Source organism: Zalophus californianus, chromosome 3, assembly GCF_009762305.2.
Source record: "Zalophus californianus isolate mZalCal1 chromosome 3, mZalCal1.pri.v2, whole genome shotgun sequence".
Taxonomy (NCBI): Eukaryota; Metazoa; Chordata; class Mammalia; order Carnivora; family Otariidae; genus Zalophus; species Zalophus californianus.
The window spans coordinates 194,429,034-194,445,252 of record NC_045597.1 but is presented as its reverse complement, the minus strand read 5'-3'; the positions used below and the strand labels follow the sequence as shown (position 1 = coordinate 194,445,252).

At 52.8% G+C, this 16,219-nt stretch overlaps 1 protein-coding gene across 1 annotated transcript in view; it reads right to left on the bottom strand.

Annotated features, from left to right (window-relative positions):
* Positions 1 to 16,219, bottom strand: part of CROCC2 (ciliary rootlet coiled-coil, rootletin family member 2) — a 71,627-nt gene that overhangs the window by 33,037 nt on the left and 22,371 nt on the right. Inside the window, 7 exon segments of the mRNA XM_035726861.1 lie at positions 375 to 551; positions 1,103 to 1,272; positions 1,767 to 1,894; positions 5,447 to 5,640; positions 13,439 to 13,618; positions 13,856 to 14,002; positions 14,370 to 14,514. Coding sequence (XP_035582754.1) covers positions 375 to 551; positions 1,103 to 1,272; positions 1,767 to 1,894; positions 5,447 to 5,640; positions 13,439 to 13,618; positions 13,856 to 14,002; positions 14,370 to 14,514 — 1,141 coding nt within the window.

Genomic DNA, 16,219 nt, shown 5'->3' with positions numbered 1-16,219 from the left:
TGGATGGATTGGTGGACGAGTGGATGGGTGGATGGATGGATGGATGGATGGATTGGTGGACGAGTGGATGAGTGGATGGATGGATGGATGGATGGATGGATGGATGGATGGACGAGTGGATGAGTGGATGGATGGATGGATGAATTGGTGGACGAGTGGATGAGTGGATGGATGGATGGATGGATGGATTGGTGGACGAGTGGATGGGTGGATGGATGGATGGATGAATATCTGTCCCCCAGAACTTCTGTGGAAAACCAAAGCTGCAATAGCAGTGACCTAGAAAGGCTGCCCTCATAGCCCTCTTGCTGGGTCAGAGAAGGCACGGTGAAGTGGATATGAGGGTTCCCTGCTGCCTCATAGTCCCCCATCACCTGTTTCATCTCATGTTCCAGTTGTAGGAGACTCTCATCCCTCTCATGCTTCAAGCTCTGGATTTCCTCCTTCAGAGCCTCCGTCTTGGCTACATTCTTTGCTACCAGCTTCTTCTCCTGTTCCAAACAGTGAGCTGCCGCTTCCTTCTCCTCTGTCAGAGACAGACTCAGCATCTCCTGGGCCAATGCAAAGGGATAGGCTGCGTAGGCTGCGTGGTCGGGACATGTGAGACCAGCAGGTCCTCGGTGAGACCTGGTTCATGGTTCATCAGGGCACAGGATAGGTCCCCAGAGGTTGTCTACCCCAGTCAGCCATATGCCACTTGTCTTACACAGTGACACCAAGGCCAGAGCTGTGCCTTACCATCTGCCCTCCCACGTTTATGTAGCGGTTCATAAACCTCTCCTGAGCCTCCACATTCGTAAGATGTGTAGTACGTCAAGCAAGGCCTGCAGGGAAAGCTCCCTCCAGCTACTGGCCCTCAGACTGCAGCCAGGTCAGCCTGCCCGAGGCCTGGCCTCTTCCACACACACGTTCCAGGCCCTGGATGGCTCAGGCTCACTTGAACTGGGAAGAGTCCTCCTCTGGCCTAGCCACAGCATGGCTGGGGCACCTCTGTCTCCTGGCTGGTTTCTTAGGCCCTCATCCCTAAGTGTCTGCTGCATTTGGGGACGTGGTGGACTCTGGGGAAGTGACCAGGCAACTGGGTGGCCCAACGGAAGCAGACCTTCTCCCTCTGGAGCCGAGCCAGGTCCTCGTGGTGGGCCAGTGCCTGGCTCTCCAGGGCCAGCTGCATCTCCCGCTCCTGCTGTACCACTTGCCGCCGAAGCCGCCCCACGTCCCACTGTAGCTTTGTCTCCTGGACCTCCCAGGTACTTTTCAGCTGCTGCATTTCCACTGTGAAGTGACAGGTGCCTTAGGGACTGGCCACAGGCCCCCACAGCATGGAACCCCTGTGGCCCTTACAAGCTCCCTGTGGAGTGCTGGGCCCATGGAGGGACAGCCACCTGCTCTGAGGGGGCTGTCAGAGCCGGGGGGACAAAGCACTCCATGCCCCACTGCAGTGTGTGTGTCCTAAGTTCTGACCTTGTACTGGCTATGGCCAGGCCCCCCAAGGCCGGGCAGGCTGAACAGGGAGCACGGGGGCGGGGCAGGGAGCCAGCATGCTGATCCTGTGGCTGCAGCCCAGTTTTGCGCCTGGGCCCAGCACTGGAGGCAGGCGGGGCAGGTGCCCATCCCTCCCAGACAATAGTGGCAGGAGCCGTTCAGCCCCGTGAGCTCTCGGCCTGTGTTCGTGCCCCTTCGGGGGACTGGGGAGTGGGGGCAGCACATCTGGGGGTCGAGATCCACTGAAGGGGGAGAGGAGCAGAGAGAGCCCACCCGAGAAGCACCTTGCAGGGCCTGCCGCGCGAGCCGCATGCTCTGGGCCTCTCCCTCCAGCTGTTCCTGCTGTGCCTGTAGCTGCCTCAGGAGCTGGTGGGTCTCAAAGAGGCTGCTCTCCAGAGAGTCCCTCTCAGCCCTGCAGAGAGTCATCAGACAGCGGGGCCCGTCACCCGGGCGGTCCTGCCGATGAGGGGTGGTGCAGAGTGCATTTGCTAGACAGTGGGACGGTGCCTGCCAAGGCCAGGCTCATAAATCAGAAGATAAACAGAATGAACATCTCATTCATTTTAAGTCTCTAAAACCAAAGTGGGTCCCGCACAAATTCATCTTTCAGATGGATTAAAGAGCTAAATGAAACAAAACAAAGCAAACAGCAAATAAACAACTCAGAACTATAAAATCAGTAGAGGGGCGCCTGGGGGGCTCAGTCGGTTAAGCATCTGACTCTTGATTTCAGCTCAGGTCATGATCTCAGGGTCGTGGGATGGAGGCCTGTGTTGGGCTCCGTGCAGGGCGTGAAGCCTGCTTAAGCTTCTCTCTCTCCCTCTGCTTCTCCCCCTCTTTCCCCACCCCCGTGAGCACGCTCTCTCTCTCACTAAAAAAAAAGAAATAGTCGAGAAAAACACAGAACGGTATTTTAAAATCTGAAGTAAGACACAAAAACCAGAAGACAAAAATAGAGGCCAGCAAATCTACATACACTTAAAGGCTGGGGGATGGTTGGGCAGAGAAGACCGCCTAAACCAACTTAAAAGGCAAGGGACAGACTTGAAGAAAAAAATCCTGCACTAAAAAGATAAAGAATTAATATCCACCATATGGGAAGAGCTCCTGTCTATCAATGACAGAAACAGCTGATCCTACAGAAAAATGAAAAAAAAAATGACTGTTATTCACAAAGAAAACACAAAGGGAGAATGAACATATAAAGCTTACTCAACCTTACTAGGGCTCAAGGAGATACAAATCACAACCATGAGGTGTTACTGACTCTATGTCAGATTGACAAAACCTTAAACAAGGGCAGTAGTCAACGTGGGCAAGGATGTGGGGACCATTTTCTTTGTGGAGAGGAGGCTGGGAAATTTCAAAATTTAAAGTGTGCTTATCTTCGAGCCCACAACCCCATTCCCATGTGTCAGTTCCCTAGAAATACCCAGGAACCAGCACCGCGTGTACAAGATGCTCACTGCAGCTTTACATAGGGTATTGATTGGACTTGGCTTCCATGCTGATAAACGGCAGCATGTTAGAAATGATGGTGCATCTAGTGAGTTGTTGCTGAGGACGAGGAAACTCTATTCTTTATTCTCTGAGCAAAAGGGCACACGCAGCCTGATTCCGTTGTGCAAAGCTGCCTCTGTGTCAGGAAGTACCTGGAAAGGTACAGCAGCATTCATCTCTGGAGAGGGTGATAAAGGGACTTGAAGTGGTTGTCAGCCGTCAACCAGCCAACCAGCGTGTCCTAACCGTTACTAGACTCTGCCGTGTGCTGGGTGGCATAGGGTGAAGAAAGGAACTGGCCAAACAACACACATGCAAACACCACAAACACTCAAACAGAAATACACGAACACACAAACAGCAAACACATAACCCCACCCAAGTCAGTGGGTCAGGGAGGGCGTGGGCCATGGGGGCCTTGCTGACCCCGACGGCCCCCCCACCGCGGCCCCCTGCACCCTATTGCCACCTTTGTGGGGGGAGGAGAGAGCGCACATGGACAACTTCCAGGGCTCCCTGATGCCTGCAGAGCCCAGAAACTTCGCTTCTCTGACATCCAGTCTCTGTCCTTATCAGCACCCCACCTGTTCCCTACTCCCCGCATTTGTGTGAGCACCCCCTCTGCGGGGAATGCTCTCCCCAACACCTTGAACCCACCTCCTCCCAGATATCAGCCTGGTCCCCTCTGGGAGAAGTGGTCTCTGCCGCTCAGACACCAGAATTTTCACCTCAAAGCCTGGGGATCTGAGGGTGTGTCCAGTCTGTCCTCCCATGGGAGCCCCGAGCATCTCAGCCTCCTGCAGCAGAGGCCCGGCATGACCAGCCAGGGTGCAGGCAGAGGGCAGGCAGGGAATCCACCCATCTCTCTGGCTGGTGAGGGGGCCAGCACCCTGCGAACTGAGAACGTGTCCCTGGTGCTGCAGCCTTGTCAGGGCCTGGCTGTGGGGGCTGCAGGACCTTGAACCCTGGGGTCCTCCATCACTGTTATCTAGCCCACTGCGGGAGAAGCAAAGAGCTACAGCAGAACTTCTTGCACCTGCTCGTTGTCAACATTACCTTGGAGCTCATTAAAACTGCCGTGGTCAGACCCTCCAGCCCCACTGAGCCAGCCGGATAAACACACACTATGTGTGCTGGGGATCGTGTGTGCCAGGCATATGTGGTTTGACGAGTCCCCAGCAGCCTTGTCAGCAGAAGCTCAGACTGCTCACTGTGAAGTGCTGTTTAACAAGCAGCTGGCTCCGTCTGGGGGCCACTGGGCTGCCAGGTGCAGAGGCCCTGGGCCCAGAGGTCAGGGCTGAGCCTGGAGAGAGGATCCTGGGCTGCTGAGGCCTCTGCCCAGCCTCTGCCGGTGATCTGGGCAGCAGATGTTGGCAGGTGACAGGGGCCTCTACCCCCCACCCTTCTGAGTACCTGTGGGGCTTGGGAGGGGGTAACAAGCAGGGACCCTCTGCTCCTGCTGACCCAGAGTAGCCTTCGTTAGGTTTTCTGTTCCAATTTCTCTGTCAGCTTTCATTTGCAAAAGGTTTGTCTGTGAGGATGTTTAAGGACCTGGGACTTGAAGGGTTCTCGTGACGCCCATATTCTGGAATTCCAGGAGGAAACCTTTCTAAAAAATACTTAGATGTTCTCAAGAGAGCCCACAAGTTTGGGGGCAGAAAGCGACCAGCTTTTGGATTTCCACAGAGACCTTGGGACCAGCTCAGCTCACTGGGCAATAGCACACAGGCACCCCACCCTTACCTCCAAGTGCCTATTTCATGTCTTCTGGAAGGGGGCCCCGAAGGTCTTTGAAGCTCACCCTGCCCTCAACTTCATGGTTCCCTGGGGCTGACACTGTCCCTGGCTTCAGGGATGGACCCATGACTCCAGCCTGCCAATCTGAGCCCTGCAACTCCCAGGACTGGTTCAGGGCCTTCAGATGGCTCACGATGGCCAATGGTAGCAGCTCTTGGGCTTTGTGGGGAGAAGGGCAGTATGTCCAATGGAGGAGGAGGTCTGGAGTGGCCACTGACCATTTGCCACCTCTCACCCTGAGCCTGCCTGAGAACAAAATCCCCTGAGTTAAGTAGAACTGAGCAGGGAGAGACAGGATTCTGACAGCACTGTGGGAGCGCCTGGATCCAGCATTGCCTGAAGCCATGTGTACCTGAACTTCTTAGATCCATGAGCAAGACATCCTATGCCTTCTTTCTGCTGGTCTGAACCAGGTTTCTGGTTCCTTGCAATCTGGCCAGTGTAGCCACCTTGCTCAGGGGCGCCATCCCAGGGCTCTCACTACATTCACTTCTAGATGCTCCTCCTATCCAGGCACTGTGTTTGCCCCTCACTCACAGCCTCTCTCCCACGTAGACAGAACTGCTTCACCCTACGGTCGCTGAGTAAGTGCCTGCCCCCTGCCACACTCCAGGCTCTTGCAGGGTGAGGCCATGTGGACACAACCTGCTGGTAGGGCCCCAGGTACCTGAGGTCAGCTGCCTCCTCAGCTGTGAGCTGGACCTGCCTCTCCAGGGTCTGCTGTTTGGCCAGCAGCTGGGTCTGCTCCTCAGACAAAGCCTCCTTCTCCTGCAGGGCCCTCTGCAGAGTGTCCATCTGGGCCTCCTTGTCCTGCAGGCTCTGGGCCAGCTGTTCTTCCAAGGCCTGTTTCTTGCATGTGACCTGGCGGGGGCGGGGGGAGGGACAGTCTGGCAGAGTGGGAGGGTGAGGGGCCTCTCAAGAGAAAAGAAGCAATTTTGTGCAGAATGACATGGAGGAAAAGATGGGGAGGAGAGTGAACAGAAGACAGATTGGACTCCAGAAGTGCCCATGTGTGTTTTCCCAGCAGAGGGGCCTCCACTCCCGCAGCCGTGTTGGAGCAGTCCCTGAACCGAGCATTCCCAGGGAAGAGTCAGCCGCTGGTCTAAATGGGAACCTTGGCTGGCCCACAAGTGTCCAGGGGGCAGGAACTATCACACAGCAATGGCAGTAGAAGGTGGCAGAGGACCAGACTGCTGCGGACAAACACTTCCATCAAGAACATTGCAAGAATCTAGACAGAATATGACCCAGGGATCTGTATGAGGCCTCAGAGAGGCAGTGGGGGCCAAAGGAGCCGAGGCCTAGAGGGAGGGACTCAGAGGAATGAGCCCACCACTTGGCATCTCTTCTCCCCTCAGAATTTGCAGACCTCGAAGTTTTGGCTGAGAAACTGAGAAGCCGAGGAGCACTTCTGACAGTGTGCTATGGCCTCAGGGGAAAAAAACTCACGTTCAGAACCATCATAGCAGAGGGGCCCTTCCAAACACCCCAGCTTTTAGTTGCATTCACCACAGGGCTTCGCCCTGGCAGTGGTACCGAGTCAGAAATAGATCATCCCTCATAAAAGCTGAAGCTCAGGTTTGAATCACTGCAACCAGGGACTATGGTGATCATTCACTGCCTGCCAGAACCCAAAGGAAGTCTTCTCTGGAAGAAGAATAGCGTCATCAAGATCCTCAAGTTGTTCCTACAGTTTTTTTTACCTATGATACTTGGCATTTAATCAGCATTACCAGGCATATCAGGAGATAGGATCGTATGGCAAAAAACACACGTAAGGACATAAAATAAATACCGATGCCTCCCTGCCCTCTTGGATACTCAGGTTTTGGAGTCATTGGACACAGAGTTTAAAATAGCTGTAATTCGACATTTGAGAAGATGGACGGCAAGATGTAGAATTTCCCAACAGAACTAGAAACTAGAAACAATCTAATTTTAAAATACGGTAATCAAAATTCACAAATATATGGGTTCAATGCCAGCTTAGAAAGAAGAGAGGACTACTCATCTGGAAGACAGATGAAAGAATGTATTCAGACTGAGTCATGAAGAGAAAAAAGGATGAAAAACACAGAAGAGAGGGTACCAGATACATGTGACGAGGTAAAAAGGCCCAACCGCGTATGATTGAAGTTGCAGTAGGAGAGGAGACGGACTGTCGGAACAGATACTGCACAAGAATGTCCCAAATCCAGTAAAATCCATTGAGCTACAGATTTAAAATGAGCCATAATCCTCCAATAGGATAAATACAAAGAAAATGTCACAGAGACAGAGCATAGTGAAGTTTCTGATACCAAAGATAAAGAAATACACTTTTTAAAACCAGAGAGAAAAACACACGTTACCTTAAAATGAGCAACACTAAGACTGACATCTGATTTCCAAGCAGTGACAACGAAAGTCAGAAGACGGTAGGATGAATTCATCAAAATGCTGAAGGCAAATAATGGCTATCCTAGTATTCTACACCCTGTAAAAAAAATTCTTCACATGTCGAGACCAGAACTTTCCGCTTCTGATAATGGTGAAGGAGGTGGTTGAAGACCAACGCTCCCACTGCTGGAGCAGCTGGAAAATCTATGCAGCACACCTGCAACATAACTACCTGTATGAGGGCCCAACAGGTGCCAAAGCGGCCAAGACCCAAGGACACGTGGTTCCAGCCGAGCCAACACTCCACCAGAGATTTTCCTTGTGGTATCGGCCAGCTCCTAAGTACTGCAAGGCCCAGAGCCTTCACAGCCAAGCATAAGGCCTTAGCTAAAAGGCTGGGAACTCGACTTAGGGTTTCAGCAGGCTTATGAAGACTAGGGAGACCTAACCTGGAGTTCAAAGCTACCAAAGCAGCTGCGGTGTGAGAGGTGAAGAGATCAGAGGGGAGGGGAGACTCAGATTCTGTATTGTTTTTAAAAAAGGTACTGCTTTTAAAAAAAATATAACTCCAAAGAAGTATAGGGCCAAGGGACTATAATCTGAATGAGAAGTGGCAGCCGAGAATTTGAGAAGTTAGGTGGAACTTGGGGCAGAACTCTTAACAGAATTGGGAAAACAAAACCTGGAGGTAGGACTCACCAGAAGCTAGAGGCCCTGGTCAGCACCCAACACGTCCAGTGAGGGGCCCAGGGGAGCTGTGCTGTACCCTGGAGCACACCAGAAATAGGCTGCTCCTCATGGGAGACTGAAACCCACTTACAAACCAGCTTGAGCTCAGAGTGGCTAAAGGTGATCTGCCCCTGCTCTGACTTCCCAAAATCAAAAGCAAATTCCCTCTGGAAAAAGTTGATATCATTCAGAGTCTCAAATTATCTCTACAAAAACATAAAGTCTTATTCAACAAAATTATTACGCATATCAAGAGGCAAGACCACATGAATGAAAACCAAGAGATGAAAAGACAATAGAAAGAGAACCATTCAGGAATGCAGATGTTGGAGTTATCAGATAAAGGTTTGAAAAAGACTACAATTAATATGCTGTGAAGATAAAGCATTTGGCCAGATAACTGAAGTGTGTGTTTGTGTGGGTGTGTGTGCATTGTCAAAGTGACCATTTAAGGCAAAAATATGAATAATATATTGTACAGTTTATAACAGCACATGTAGAAATAAAATATATTGCAACAAGAGCACAAAGGATGGGATGGATAAATGTAAAATACACGTTGTGAAGGTCTTAAATTGTTTTTGAAGTAGTATAATATTTGAATATAAATTATGCATATCATAATTTTAGAGTAATTACTAAAATAATAAGGAAAAGAAGTGTAGCTGAGAAATACCAATAGAGAACATAAAGTGGAATACTACATAAATATGCCACTAACCCAAAATAAGATCAGAAACAAGGAATGTAAAAATGTGGTGGGTTTTCTTGAAGATTTTATTTATTTATTTGACAGAGAGAGACACAGCGAGAGAGGGAACACAAGCAGGGGGAGTGGGGGAGGGAGACGCAGGGAGCCCAATCCGGGGCTCGATCCCACAACCCTGGGATCATGACCTGAGCCGAAGGCAGACGCTTAACGACTGAGCCACCCCAGGCGCCCCATAAAAATGTGTTTTTAATGCGACAAATAGAAAACAAGTACTGAGATGGCAGAATAAAACCAAGCATATCAACGGTTACATTAAATATAAATGGTACAAACACTCCAATTAACAAGTAGAGACTGTCAGAGTAAACATAAAAGCAAGACCCAACCATATGCTTTTTACACTCTAAATATATAGACACAGAAAAATTGAAAGTAAATCTATTGAAGGATATACAATGAAAACACTTGCCACGAGAAAGTTAGTGTGGTTCTATCAATACCAATAGATATCAAGGAAAAGAGTGTCACTGGAAAGAAGAGGGGACATTTTATGATGATGAGAAGTCCATGCATCATGAAGACTTAAAATACTAAATGTGTATGCACCTAATAATAGGAATTCAAAACATGAGGCAAAAATGGACAGGACTAAAGTTTGAAATAGACAATTCCACAATCACAGATAGGGATTTTAATGCCCTTCCAGCACCAATTGTTAGAACAGGTAGACAAACACATCCAGCCAAGTAAAACCAATACATAAAACAAGTAAAACAAACAAAGAAAAAGCCGGTAAGGACATGGAAAATTTCAACCATGTTGGAACTGATATTTATAGACCGTACATCCACCCATAGCATTGTGCACACTCTTCTCACATGAGCACCTGTAAAGCCATAAAACATGCCTTTAGATCCATTCCAATAGCATGGAGTAGGTTTTCTTTTTTTTTTAAAGATTTTATTTATTTATTTGAGAGAGAGAGAGAGAGACGGCAAGAGAGAGCACAATCGGGGTGAGTGGCAGAGGGAGAAGCAGACTCCCCACCGAGCAGGGAGCCCGATGCGGGGCTCCATCCCAGGACCCTGGGATCATGACCTGAGCTGAAGGCAGATGCTTCACCGACTGAGCCACCCAAGTGTCCCCTGGAGTATGTTTTCTGAGCACAATGGAATTATATTAAAAATGGGTAACAAATAGGTACTTAGACAATCCGTATGTTTGAAGTTAGGCAATGTACATCAATAACCCACAGGTCAGAAAAGAAGTCACACGGAGAATGAGAAAATAGCTTGATCTGCGAGGTAATGAAAGTGCAATGAGCGAAGTCATCAGTGAACAGAACAGAGACATGAGGTGACAGGAACCCCGAGGAGCCTACATGTTTAAGAAATTGAATTCATTATCAAAACTCTTCTCACAAGGGAAACTCCGGACTGAAATGACTTCACTAGTGAATTCTACCAACATTTAGGGAAGAAATAACATCCGTTAAAATGCTTTCAGGAAATAAGTAAATTTCCCAACTGATTTTATGAGGCCCTGGGTCCAAATCTGACAAAAACATGATGAGAAAAGTAGATCACAGACCACTAGTCTTCATGAATATAAATGCAAAAATCCTTCACAGAACATTGAATCCAAAAATATATAAAAAGGCTATTAACCTAGGACCAAGTGGGGTTTATCGTATGCAAGGTTGGTGTAACATTCAAAAAATAACCAACATACTTCAGCCCGTTAACAATAAGGAGAACAATGATGTGATCATCTTGATAAAGAAAAAACATTTAAAAGAATTCAAAACCCATCCATGATAAAAACGACGAGGACCCCTCTCAGCACACTAGGAATGAAAGGAACATCCTCAGTGTGATGAGGGGCAGCCGTGAAAGGCCCATCAATAACGTCGTACAGAAGCAAAATACTAAATTCCTTCCCGGGGTCGGGGGTAAGGATAAGCACTCTCACCGTCTTTACAACTTTGTTCCAAGGCTCCTTAACGAGTGCATCAAGAGAAGAAGACATAAGAGTCACCGAGATCGGAAAGAAAACTGTTGCTTTTCACAGAGGCCATGACTATGAACATGGAAAATCCTGGAGCTCACGAGTGAACTGGCAAGGTCACGTGACTCCAAGTTCATAGATGAGACTGTACTTCTCTACACTAATAATGAACACTAGGAAAATAAAATTAAAACAGCAAGGCAATTCACAATATCAAATTTAAGAATCAATTTAATCAAACAGGTAAGACTTTTACACTGAGCACAAAACACAGCTGAGAGAATTAAGAGACATACCACAGCTTCACGGAGGGACACTGCAATGACGCTAAGGTGTCCAGACTTCTGAAATTGACCTATAAAGTCAACACAATCTCAATCGAGGTTCTAGCAAGCTTTTGGGGGTGGGGGGAATGACAGAAATTCACAAGCTGATTCCGAAATGTACATGGATATGTAAAAAATTTAGAACAGTCAAAACCATTTTGAGAAAGAAGAATAAAGCCGTGCCTGGGTGACTCAGTCAGTTAAGTGTCTGCCTTTGGCTTGGGTCATGATCTCGGGGTCCTGGGATCGAGCCCTGCGTCGAGCTCCCTCCTCAGCGGGGATTCTGCTTCTCCCTCTACCCCTCACCCCAAGTGTGCTCTGTCTTGCTATCTCTCTCTCAAATAAATAAAATCTTAAAAAAAAAGAAAGAAAAAGAAGATTGGAGGACTCACGCTACTTAATTTCAAGACTTACTGAGAAGCTACAGTAACCAAGACGGTGTGGTTTTGGGGAAAGAATGAGCAGATTGATTTGCACAGATCGACAATCTGATCTGTGCACATATATGCATATGTATGTTCAATTTACTTTCAACAAGTCGCTAAGGTAATTCAGGAGAGAAAGGACAGTCTTTAAAAATCGGTGCTGGGACAGCTGGACATTTGTATGAAAAATAACGGGCTTCAGTTTTACTTCACACAACACACCTGTGATTCACACATTTTGGGGGCATCAGAATAACCTGGAGGGCTCCTTAAAATCCAGATTTCTGCCACCCATCCTGCAGTTTCTGATTCAGTAGGTTTTGAGCGGAGCATTTTGAGAACCTGCGTTTCTAACTAGTTCCCAGGGGCTGCTGATGCTGCTGGCCTAGGGAACACACTTTGAGAACCACTGCCATCCAGAAAAATCAACCTGCAATGATCACAGACCTATATGTAAGAGCTAGGTGAAAACACAGGAGGGTATTTGCTTGTCCTTGGGCTACACAAAAAATGTCTCAGACAGGATCTAGGAAATCCTAACCATACATTTTTTTAAACTTGGCAAATTGGATTTTACCAAAGTTAAAATTCTCTGTCCACCAAAAACAACAGTAAGAAAATATATAGGCAAGTCACAAAAGGGGAGTAAACTATTCCAAGTACATCTGTCTGACAAAGCCCTCGCGTTCAAGATACATGAAGAATTCCTAGATGTCCATAACCAAAATACAAACACCCAATAAAAGATTTGAACTGACACTTGACAAAATAAGGTATGCAAATTTCCAATGGGCTCATTAAAATGTGCTCAAGATCATTTGCTATCCAGGAAGTGCAAATTAAAACCACAACGGTATATAACTTCACACACACAGAGGAACTAAAAAGTAAAAGTGGATGAGGTCAAATGTGGACCAGGCCAAGGAGCCACTGAAAGCTCCCCGGCTCCTGGCGGTATAGATAAACCAACACAATCACTTTGGAAAATCGCCTGCCAGTTTCTTATTAAATTCAGCATACACCTACCAAATGGCCACGATTTCCCTCCCCATACACGGATGCGACTTGTACACCGGTGTCCAGGACCGTCTTGTGCATAACAACCCAAACTGCAAAGAACCCAAATGTCCAGCAGCAAGGAAATGGGAAAGCGAATGTGGTTTATTTGTACACAAAATGTTACTATGCAGTCAAAAGCCCCGAGCTCTCGCTGCCCGCGGCAGGAGGCAGGATGACGCCCCCCGGCGGCACGCTGAGAGAGCGGGTGGGCACAAAATGGCCCCGACTCTCTGGCTCCGTTTACCAGAAGCTCTCGGACAGGTGAAGCCCGTGCGTGGGGGGCGCGTGGCACAGAGGCTGCCTGGGGGCGGGGCAGCCCGAGGCCCCGGGGAGACCGTCCCCGTCCCCATCGGTGCCGGCCACACGGTGCACGTAGTGGTCGCAACTCGTGGAACGGCAGGCTGGCTCCTGAGTGCAAATCACACTGCAGTGAAGGGAGGAGGACTCGGAGCTGAGTCCCAGAGCAGGGGGCCCCAACACCGCCGGGGGGGGGGGGAGACTGCGGGCGCAGGGCTCCACGTGGGGCAACAGGCCGGGACTGGAGGAAAGCGAAGTGGTCCAGTGCCACTCCCCACGGAGCCTGCCCTCCTCGGAAGGGTCCAGGGAAGGTCGGAGAATGAACGCATGAGCCAACGCGGGAACAGCGAGCGTGAGGCGGTCCAGGGAGGTAAGAAATGGGACAAAGGAGGAAGCAGTGACGCGCCTGACCCCCGAGTGTGTGCAAGTCATGGGGCGGAGGCCTTCGATCCTCTGACGGGGGCTCTGGGACAGGCCCCACGTACTGTTCTCTGCTTATCCCTCCCCGCCCCGTCTCCTACCCCCCCACCGCCGGGCGGCCAGTGTCAAGGCGGGCTTTGAGCTGACCGTTGGTTGGCGGTTCAGCTTTGCCGGCAGACAGCACCGGTGCTGACGTCCTGAGCCAGCGTGACTTCTAAAGGTGACCCGTGGCCTTCCACACCCCGGAGAGACGGGGCGGCCCTGCTGGGTGGGAGTGGGAGCCAGGAGCCCTGCGGACACCTCACCTGGCCCACCTGCTCCTGCAGCTGGGCCCACTGCTGCTGGAACTGGGCCGCCTGCCCCTGCAGCTGCTTCTCCAGGTGCCCGCAGGCCTGGCGCAGGCCCCCGCGCGCCGTCCGCATGAGCTCCAGCTCCCGCGCCAGCGCCTTCTGCTGCTCCCGCAGCTGGTCCCGCTCCTGCTCCAGCTGCCAGCAGGGGGGCAGGGAGGCGTCGGGTCAGGCCCGTGCACCACGCGCCGTGCATCACGCCTGTGTGCCCTCAGTCCTGTGGGCTGAGCACCCCGCCCAGCCAGCGCAGGGCCTGGCAGCCTCCCTTATGCCTCCTCCCCCTGACCCCTGCAGTCTGGGCAGGAACGGAGAACGTGGAGGGGTGGGGTTGCCAGGTGGGTCTGGCTCTGAGAGCAGCCTGGGGACCAGCCTCACCTGCAGGACCAGGTGGCTCAGGTTGCGTTTGTCCTGAGCCAGCGCCTCCGTCAGGGCTGCCATCTTGGCCAGGGAGTCCCTCTGCTCCACCCCCTCTGACTTCAGCCGCGTCACGAGCAGTCCCAGGTCTGTGCTGCTGGACTCGGCCTAGGGCAGGGGGTACGGTGCGGTCACCCCGATGACACTTTGGGATCCACGCGCAGACCTTTCCCACCGGTGGAGAGCCATTGTGCCCGGGTGGGTGGGAGCTCTGGGCAGGGCAGGGTGGGGAGGCCTCTGAGGTGGACGCTGGCCCCCTGGGTCCTCAGGCTGCAGCCGGGAGAGGTGGCAGGGTAGCCGAGGGGGAGACCAAGGGGAAGGTGAGGAGGGTAGCCGAGGAGACCAAGGGGAAGCCAGCGCCCACTGGCTGGGGACTCTGCGAATGGACTAAGGGCCCAGGAGGGTGAGGAGACAAGTGAGTGGGAGGGGGGCAGGCCAGAGCCCAGGGTGGGAGAGGGCGAGCGGGGAGGGCTACCCGGGCCAGGGCTCTGTGCAGACCCTCCCTCTCGCTGTCCAGGACGTCCCTCTGCAGCCGGGCCGAGTCCAGCGCCTCCTGGGCTGCCACCAGCTCCTTCTTGAGCCCCGAGACCTTCTCCTCCAGCTGTTCTAGGCGCCCTTGACTGAGGCTCAGAAAACAGAGGGCAGAGGGTGTGAGGTCATCTCAGGGCAAGAGGGGGCCACAATGGGCAGGGTGATGGCTCGCAACTCCCTCTGAGCCCAGGGAGCCCCAAAGGAGCATGGGTGGCCCTGCAGGGCCAGGAAGCTCATGAGCCCTGTTTCAGGGCTTGGGGGGGCGGTGACGGTGGTGTTCCTGGTCCATACCCTGACAGCCCTGGGTGAGGAGTGTGTGTGCTCACACAGCTCACAGGGCCCACCTCTGCCCCTGGGGCGGGGAGTAGGCCTTGGGCCAGAGGTTGGAGCAGGGGTGTGGGGGCGGGGGTGACAGCCCAGGCTGGGGGATTCTGGAGAACCCTTCACCCCTGCTGTCCCATCAAGCACCCCCACTCCCAGAGATGAGCCTGGTAAGGATGTGGTCCCGTGTGTGGCTGGGGACACGGAGGCTGAGAGGCGTGGCAGCCCATCTGCCTAGCCCACCTGGTCTCCAGCTCCCTGCGGCCCCGCTCGCCCTGCTGCACCAGCTCTTCCTTCGGCTCTGCCCACAGTTTGTGACCTCCAGCCGTCTCAGAGGGCCGCCTTCCCCCTCATCCCCTCCGCCACAGTCTCCAGAGCCCTTTTCTCTCTGGGGACAGGGGCGTGGAAGTTGGGGCAGCCCCAGGACTGGGTCCCGGGAAGGGGAGCCGAGGGACACACCCTGGGTAGAGTCAGACCTCGGCCCAGTGCCGGGAGTGCAGGCAGGGCAAGGGGGGGTGGTGCCAGGCCAGGGGGCCACTCGGGGCAGCCTCCTGGGGAAGCATGGTGGGGGACACAGACACCCAGCCACCTCTGGCCGGGGCAGGCTGATCCCCTCCTGGACGGCTTCTGTGAGCCCTGAAAGCACTCAAGGGTCTTGCTCCCTGGTGTGTCCTGTGCTTAGCCCTCTGGCACGCACAGGGCAAGCTCAGCTAGTCCTTGCAGAACTCAGCGGGAAGGACGGGACCCCTCCTCTGCCTGCACCCTGCTCAGCTCGCCCCGACAGGGACCCCGGGCCCTTGAGGTGTAGCACCCTTGTGCAAAGCCGTGCTCACGGGCTGACCCACTCCCGAGTCCTCTCTGCATGCCACCCCTCAGCCAGGAATCTGGGCCTCAGTGGCTCCCCATCGGGTCCTGGCCCCTGGAGCGCCCAGTCCTGAAGCCTCCCTTTCCCAAAGTCCTGTGGGATCTGGCCTCTCCGCCCCCAACGCTGAGGGGCCCCCCCGGGCCGGCCCACCTGCCTCGGGCGCTGCAGCCTGCCCACCCCCCCCCACCCCGCACTGCCCTCTGCTCTGTGGAGGGATGGACCCCACCAGCCTCACCCTGCTCGCTGAGCAGCTCTGCACTCCCCCACCTCTGCGCCTGTCAGCGCCCGGGAGGCCTCTCCCCCGTCACAGGAAGGCTTCGGCCCTCCGGGCAGCCTCCTCCATCCCTCCTCCATCCCTCTGTGCCATGTCCCACGCCGGGCTGAACTCCTCTGCCCGGGTTGTTCCCCGGGGGCCTCTCAAGGCAGGGTTGGGCTCATTTCTCCTCAGATCCCTGGTCTCAGCACCAAGGACACTGCCGGGTCACCCAGAGAAGGAGCCCCCCTCCCCGGGGGAGCTGCAGTCCCCCCGCCCCCAGGGGGGATGAGGGGAGGCAGCCTCCTTGCCTGCTCCCTCTCCTGGCCCCTTTGCGAAGCACCTGCTCCTCTAG